The sequence below is a fragment of the Tupaia chinensis genome, unplaced genomic scaffold (assembly GCF_000334495.1).
Source record: "Tupaia chinensis unplaced genomic scaffold, TupChi_1.0 Scaffold000544_1, whole genome shotgun sequence".
Taxonomy (NCBI): Eukaryota; Metazoa; Chordata; class Mammalia; order Scandentia; family Tupaiidae; genus Tupaia; species Tupaia belangeri.
In genome coordinates, this window is record NW_006160056.1 from 1,326,345 (window position 1) to 1,333,999 (window position 7,655).

General features: G+C 37.6%; 1 protein-coding gene across 6 annotated transcripts in view; it reads left to right on the top strand.

The window, feature by feature from the left end:
* PPP1R9A (protein phosphatase 1 regulatory subunit 9A) overlaps positions 1 to 7,655 on the top strand; it is a 361,745-nt gene that overhangs the window by 200,925 nt on the left and 153,165 nt on the right. For all 6 annotated transcript variants that reach the window (XM_027775319.1, XM_027775318.1, XM_014591219.2 and 3 more), the window contains exon 2: positions 6,482 to 6,614. In XM_027775319.1, the coding sequence (XP_027631120.1) occupies positions 6,482 to 6,614 (133 nt within the window). The remainder of the gene's footprint in view (positions 1 to 6,481; positions 6,615 to 7,655) is intronic.

Below are 7,655 nucleotides of genomic sequence, written 5' to 3' on the forward strand. Positions count from 1 at the left end.
GTGATGTATAATTGTTTATATGTTGTTGGATACGATTTGCTAGTATCTTATTGAGAATTTTTGCATCTGTCTTGATCAGTGATACTGGCCTGTAGTTTTACTTTTTTGTCATATCCTTATCTGTTTTGGGGATGAGGTTGATGGAGGCTCCATAAAATGAACTTGGGAGGTTCCTTCTTTTTGAATCTTTAGAAATAATGAGCAGAATGGGGGTTAACTCTTCTTGAAAAGTTTTGTAGTATTTAGAGGTAAAGCCATCAGGATCTGGGATTTTCTTTGTTGGGAGGTTTGTTTATTACTGATTCTACCTCATTGCTTGTTATGGGTCTATTTAGGCTTTCTATGTCTTCCTGATTCAATGTTGGTAGATTATGTTTCCAGGAATTTGTCCTTCTTATCCAGGTTTTCTTGTTTGTTGGCCTATAGTTACTCATAGTATTCTCTAATGATGTTTTGTGTTTCTATTATGTGTGCTTTAATATTTCCTGTTTCATTGCAAGTTTGATTAATTTTTTTTTCTTTCTTCTTAGTCTATCCAATGGTTTGGAATTTTGTTTATCTTTTCAGAGAACCAGTTTTTGGTTTCATTTATTTTCTGTGTAGTTCATTTATTTTCTATTTCATTTATTTCTACTTGAATCTTTATTATTTCTTTTCTCCTGGCATTTTTGGATTTTTTTTGTCATTGTTTTTCCAGTTCTCTGAGGCATGATATTAGGCTGTCCATTTGCCACCTTTCCATCTTTTTTCTTATGCACATTAATTGCTGTGTACTTTCCTCTTATGACTGCTTTCTGTGTCCCATAGATTTTCAAAACTTGTATACTCATTACCATTGGTTTCAATCAATCTTTTGATTTTAGTCTTAATTTCTCCAGTAGTTGTTAAGTAATTCAGGAGTAGGTTGTTTAGTTTCCATATTTTTTTATTTTTGAATTTTTTTCTGAAATTAATATTAAATTATTTCTATCATGGTCAGAGAAGATGCTAGATATGGCTTCTACACCTTTGAATCTGTGAAGACTTGTTTTGTTCCCTATCATGTAGTCAGTCTTCAAAACGGTTCCATGCAGGGGTGAGAAAAATGTGAATTTCATGGGTTTTGAGTGGAAGATTCTTTATATGTCTGTCCATTTGATTTATGGTATCATTTAGATCCTGTAATTCTTTTCTTATTTTTTGTCTTGATAGTCTGACCAAAGGGTTTAATGGGGTGTTGGGATTCCCAACAATTATTTTGTTGCAGGCTATCTCTCCTTTTAGATCTAGCAGTTTTTCTTTCACATATGTGGGTACTCCTGTGTTGGGTGCATAGATATTTATAAGAGTTACATCTTAATGAATTAGCTCTTTTACTACTATATAATGCCCTTCTTTGTCTCTTCTTACAGTTTTTGTCTTAAAATCTATTTTTATGAAACCAGTATCATGACTCCAGCCCTCTTTTGGTTTCCATTTGCATGGAATAACTTTTTCCAGTCTTTCACTTTTAGTCTATGTATGTACCATGAGGTGCATTTCCTGTAGGCAAGAAAGAGAGGATTTCTGTTCCTTAATCCAGAAAACCTATGTCTCTTGATTGGAAAATTTAATCCATTAACATTCATTGTTAGTATCGATATTTCTGGACTTGTTTCTACCATTATGTTAGCCATTTTCTTGGTTCGTTTTTGTTCTCTTGTTTCTGTCTGTCTCTAGTTTTTCTGATCTAGCACTTCCTTCAGAACTTCTTGAAGAGCTGATCTGGTGTAGGTAAATTCTTTCAGATTTTGTTATCTGAGAATATTTTTATCTTTTCTTCCCATTTGAAGGATCATCTTGCCAGGTATAGTCATTTTGGTTGAAATTGTTTACTTTGAATATACCTTTCCATTCTTTCCTTGCTTGAATTATTTCCTCTGAGAGGGCCAATATTAGCCTAATGGGATAATCTTTGTATGTAACTTGACGTTTCTGTTTTGCCATTTTTAGTATCTTGTCTTTATTTGTGATTTTGGTCATTCAAGCTATGATGTGCCATGGAGAGGATCTTGGGTTGATTTGATTTGGGGTTCTTTGTATTTCTTAGGTTTGGATGTTTGATTGCTTCTCTAGGTTTGGGGAGTTTTTCTGCAAATATTTCATGGAATAGACTATCTATGCCCTTGTCTGATTCTTCACTTTCTGGAATATCTATTATTCAAATATTTGGGTGTTTCATAGTATCTAGTATTTCTCATATTTTGTCCTCTTTTTTAATAATTATGTTTTTCTTTACTTTTCATGGTTTTATCTAAGTCAAAGATTTTCTTTTCCAGCTCAGAGATTCTGTCTTCTGTGTGGTCCAGTCTACTATTAATAGTTTTGAGGGAGGCCTTAATTTCTTGCATTTCTTCATCTCTAGGAGTTCTGATTTTTTTTTTTCATTTTTATGGCGTCTATCTCTTTATTCAAATCCTGGAAAGACTTCCTCATCTCTGCCACCATAAATATTCTGAACTCTTATTTCTGACATTCCTGCAAATTCCTTTGTGTTATCCATGGTTGAAGAAGAGTTGCTCTGTTTTGTTGAGTTACTCTGTTACATTGAAGAAAAGTTACTCTGTTCCTCTGAGTTGCTCTGTTCCATTGAAGAAGAGTTACTCTGTTTCATTCCATTTGTTTTCCCATACTTTTTGTGCCTTTGCACTAGTTTCTAGTCATCTGAAGGATTGTACACTACTTCCTGCTTTTATTTATCTATTCTAAAGTGTCAGGGAAAGAACTCTACTTCTCCAGTGTGTTCTTGGTAGAGGTCCTTGTTGTCCAGTCAGAGAGTGTATATATCCACCTTTAGGTGTTGGTTCCTTTCTTAGTCTCTTGAGACCAGGTGCACCTGGGTCTAACCTGGGATGGGTTGAGAGGTAGGAAGAAGCCTGGAGTGGTCTTTTGTCTCATGTTCCCTCACTAGCTGCCACTTTTTCCTCTAGTTTTATTTTTCTCTTTTTAAATAGCCAGTGGGCATATGCATTTGCCAGAGAGAGAGAGGGACAGAGAGATAAAGGGACAAAGCATCCCCTCAGTGGTGCACCATTATGTCACAATCCTTTCTCTTCCATTTCTTTATCCTGTCAGGATTCTGCTCACATGCTAACATGATTCTGGTGTTTTTCCTAAGTCACTGAGACTGAAATTTGAACTGTTCTGTCAGTCATGTAAGATCCTGCTCCTTCAATCACTATGCAAATTCCTGTTTATTCTTTAAGACTCGACCCAAATAACTTCCCCTCTACCAAATTATTCTTTTTCTCAGGCACATAAAATATTACTTGGGGAGTTGGAACCAGCAGTTGGCATAACGGCTGTCGCTGGACTCCCATGTAGTCGACTGCAGTTCAAGTCCTGGACCTGGTGGTTTTAACTCAAACTGGGTGTGTGTGCGTGAGTGTCCTAGATCCCAAGAGGAGAAGGGATCGCAGCCTGGCCATCCTCCCTGGGGGGGGTGATTTCTCGCTTTCTGCCTCTCTGTCTTTCAGATGAGCACACGTGCCTTATAGCAAAAACCTCTCCAAAAAAAATATTGGGGGGCAGCAGGTGGTGTGGTGGTTAAGGGTGATGGACTCCCATATGGCCGGCCACAATTTGAGTCCCGGACTTGATGGCTTGCTTTCTTACTTTCCCCCTCTCCCTCTCCTCTCTTTCTCTCTGTCCTTCTCTGGTCAAATTAAAATAATAAATAAATAAATAAATAAATAAATAAAGTTAAATAAAATAATTCTTAAAAAAATACTTGTATATTCCTTTGATGTCTCAGTTACCACATTATATTATAGTTGTTTATTTATATTTCTGTGTCCTTCCTAAGCTATGAACTGTGTGAGACTACATTTTCCAGTGGTTGGCACAATGCTGACAGAGTTGGTATTCTATAAATTTTTGTTGAATGAATATATTTGAATCAGTGATTATCAAAAATATAATGGAGAAAAGGACTGTCTAAGTCAAAGTCATGTCTGGCAATTGAAGAAAAATATTAAAGGGTTCTGTGGCATCAGCACAGAAAGATTATTTTTGAAAAGATAGATATAAGTATAAACTATAGTATAGAAACATGCATTTTGATGTAGTAATGTTTACTCTGGTAGATAAACTTGGCAGAGGCCAAATAAGCGTCCAATTGGCATGAAGATATTAAAACATGTTGAAAGCCATGAAGAATAACAGTATTCACTCAGGTACAAATCCTGACAAGTCAAGTCCACCTTCTGTATAGGAAATATGTATTCTTGGTTTACAGTAAGTGTACATGGAATACAAAGAATTTCCAGTTTTTCAATAACATGAATATAAAGCATACTTGGACTAGCAGGGCCTGCTTTGTAGGCAGCAGACTTCATTTCTTTTGTTGTTGACCTTCTGTTCTCTTCTATGTATATGCACATGGATACATACATTTAACACTATTCACTACTAGATATTTCAGGGATATTTACATGTTTTTTTTTTTTTTTTTTTTTTAAGTTTTTTGCCATAAGGCATGTGTGGTCACCGGAGAGAGACAGACAGAGACAGAGAGAGGGAAAGTGAGAAATTACCCCCAAGGAGGATGGCTGTGCCACAGTCTCTTCTCCATTCTCCTCTTGAAATGTTGGGAATGCCTGCACGTGTGCCTGGTGTGATTTTCAAACCACCCAGCCTGGGACTTGAACTGCAGTTAGCCATGTGGAACTCTAGTGCCTTAATCAGTATGCCAAGTGCTGACCCCTTTACATGAAGTTTTTTTAAGGCAAAGTTTAGATGCTTAATGACTGTTAAATTTCATTGAAAATGTTTTTATTTTACATATTAAAAACTTAATATGTAACAGTATAAGTATACATTTTTCTTTTTTATGTTTTTCTTTTAAAATAGTGTTCATTGTATTAGGGACAGGAATGAGATAACTATTGGGTTTTCTGAAAAGTCATGATGCATTTTTGCATAGAAACAGAAAACTATGTCATGCATTTTTCTGATGACCCAGTACTTTAGTTCCCTTTCAAATAAAACATATTTCAGCAGAAATCAGAACAATCAAGTTTCTTATGACTACATATGAAGATACATTTAGTGGTCTCTTGAATGATTTAGGTCAGAAATAAAGAGCTGTTAATGTCTTATTTATTTTATAACTCTGGAGCAATTTTTAATTGTCATTTCACAGAAAGATTACACACAAAAAAGTAATTTAAGTCTACATGCAAGTAAAATGAGGGATGACAGATAAGAGCACTTTGACTTAACCCAGGATTATAAAAGCTAGAAATCAGTGTCAATGATTCTAGGATTGGAATATTATAGAATCAACATGCTATACCCTCAGGGTTAGTTACCTACATCATACCATAAAACAGGTTCAGTGTGGCTGTTTAGGTAGCTTTATATAGTATATTCTGGTTCTAGAAAAGGTGATGAATATTGCTCTGCAAATAATGTGTTCTATGGCTACTGTTATCTCTAAAGTTATTAAAAGTGATGGAAGGACTCATGCATTTTTTAATAGAGAGATTTTTTGCTATTAATAGATACATAAAGTTTATCTACCTTGCGTGAGCTTGCTGGAAAGACAGAGAGAGAACAGAGAGACAGAAAGGCTGGGGAGAGGGGTGGCCACACCACAATCTCTTCTCCTCCATGCTCTCGGGATGTTGGGCCTGCATGTTCATGCAGTCAGCTTAAAATGTAAGTTTTAACCTGCCAGGTCTGGGATTCGAACCACAGCCTACTATGTGGGAGTTCAGTGACGTAGTCATTATCCATCTGCCGGTCCCTAGAATGATCCATGCCATTTATTTATTATTACTGTTTTAATTGCATGTGCTCATCAGAGAATGATGCAGAGAGAGAAGGGGGAAGGGAGAAAGCACATCCCAGTGTGGTCTGGTCATATCATAATCCCTTCTCCTCCACTTCTGCCAGGATTTGGGGCACACACGTACATGTTTTCAAGCCACTGCGGCCAGGATTTGAACTATGCTTGACCATGTGGGATCTGGCTTCTTTAACCTTAGACTACAGAGGTTGTCTTATTCACACTTTTTTTTTTTTTGAGAGGTTTTCCCTATAGGGTGCGTGCACTTGCCAGACAGACAGAGAGAGACACAGAGACAGAAAGCAAGAAATCACCCCCCGGGGAGGATGGTCACGCCGCAATCCCTTCTCCTCCATTCTCCTCTCGGGATTTTGGGCATGCACGCACACATGCCCGGCGTGAGTTCTAAGCCACCAGGTCTGGGACGCGAACCGCGGTCGACTACGTGGGAATCCAGCGACATAGCCATTATGCTAACTGCTGGTTCCCCCACACTTTTTTTTAAAGTAAGAAGTTATTTTTATTCACATTCAGTTTTTTTTTAACATCGCGTTTGATTTTAAAGGCAAAACAGCTTTTTAGAAGAAATTAAAATTAATTTTAATTAGTTTAATTAATTTGAAATTGCCATCTTTTCTGTATTATCATCTTCCTGTTGATCTGTTACCACAGGTTTTCAATACATACTCCAATGAAGACTATGACAGGAGAAATGATGAAGTTGTCCCTGTGGCTGCTTCAGCTGAGTATGAACTTGAAAAACGTGTAGAAAAGCTGGAACTTTTTCCTGTGGAACTGGAGAAAGGTATGTAAGTGTTGTAATGTTTACTATATCATTGCTGTAGTAACGATACAGGATGATTTTTTCAAACATGTCTTTTTTCAAAGGATTAGATAAAATTTTAATTCTCACAGAGGGTCTTATTTATTAAGTTTCAAAAATAAATGATATAGATTCGGGGTAGATGGCAGATTTTGATATCCAGGCCCTCTCATGCCCATCTGCAGCCCATCTGCAGTTTAGCTGGCTGAGGTGGTAATTAGGATGGTACGAAGTCTAATGCTTAGTATGGAATGGGCTGATGCGGGAGGTCCTGAGAGAGCTGCTATGGTGAACTTGGGTCAGATGACTCTTCTTTTTTCTCCCCCCCTCCCAAGAAAAAGAGTAGTTATGGTTAAGCTCAGAATGTGGTAGACTCGGGAACCAGCAGTTAGCGTAATGGCTATGTCGCTGGACTCCCACGTAGTCGACCGCGGTTCGTGTCCCGGACCCGGTGGCTTAAAACTCACGCCGGGCGCATGTGCGTGCATGCCCAAGATCCCGAGAGGAGAATGGAGGAGAAGGGATTGCGGCGTGACCATCCCCCCTGGGGGGTGATTTCTCGCTTTCTGTCTCTATGTCTCTCTCTGTCTGTCTGGCGAGCGCACGCGCCCTACAGTGAAAATCTCTCCAAAAAAAAAAAAAAAAAAAAAAAGTGGGAGAACCCGACATGGAAGCAAAGTGAGATTGGGAATAAATAACCCTAAACCAGTTGTGATGAACCTCTAGGGGGCAGTAGTGAGCTGATGAAGCACTAAAAGTGAAGGAATAACATTAAAATCCATATGTATAGTCATCCATCTGTACTTACGAGTTCAACCAATCGCTAATGCAGTCAGCCAGACAGTGGTTATGAAATAGGGAAGAGCTGGATCCCTAAAAGAGATGCTGACTAAGTTTATATATTTTCCTTTTCACTTACCTGATGCTCAGATTGCTTCAAAGTAATCTAGAGGTGATTTAAAGTGTGCAGGAGGATGTGTGTAGGTTAGATGAAAATACTATGCCATTATATTATATATAGGA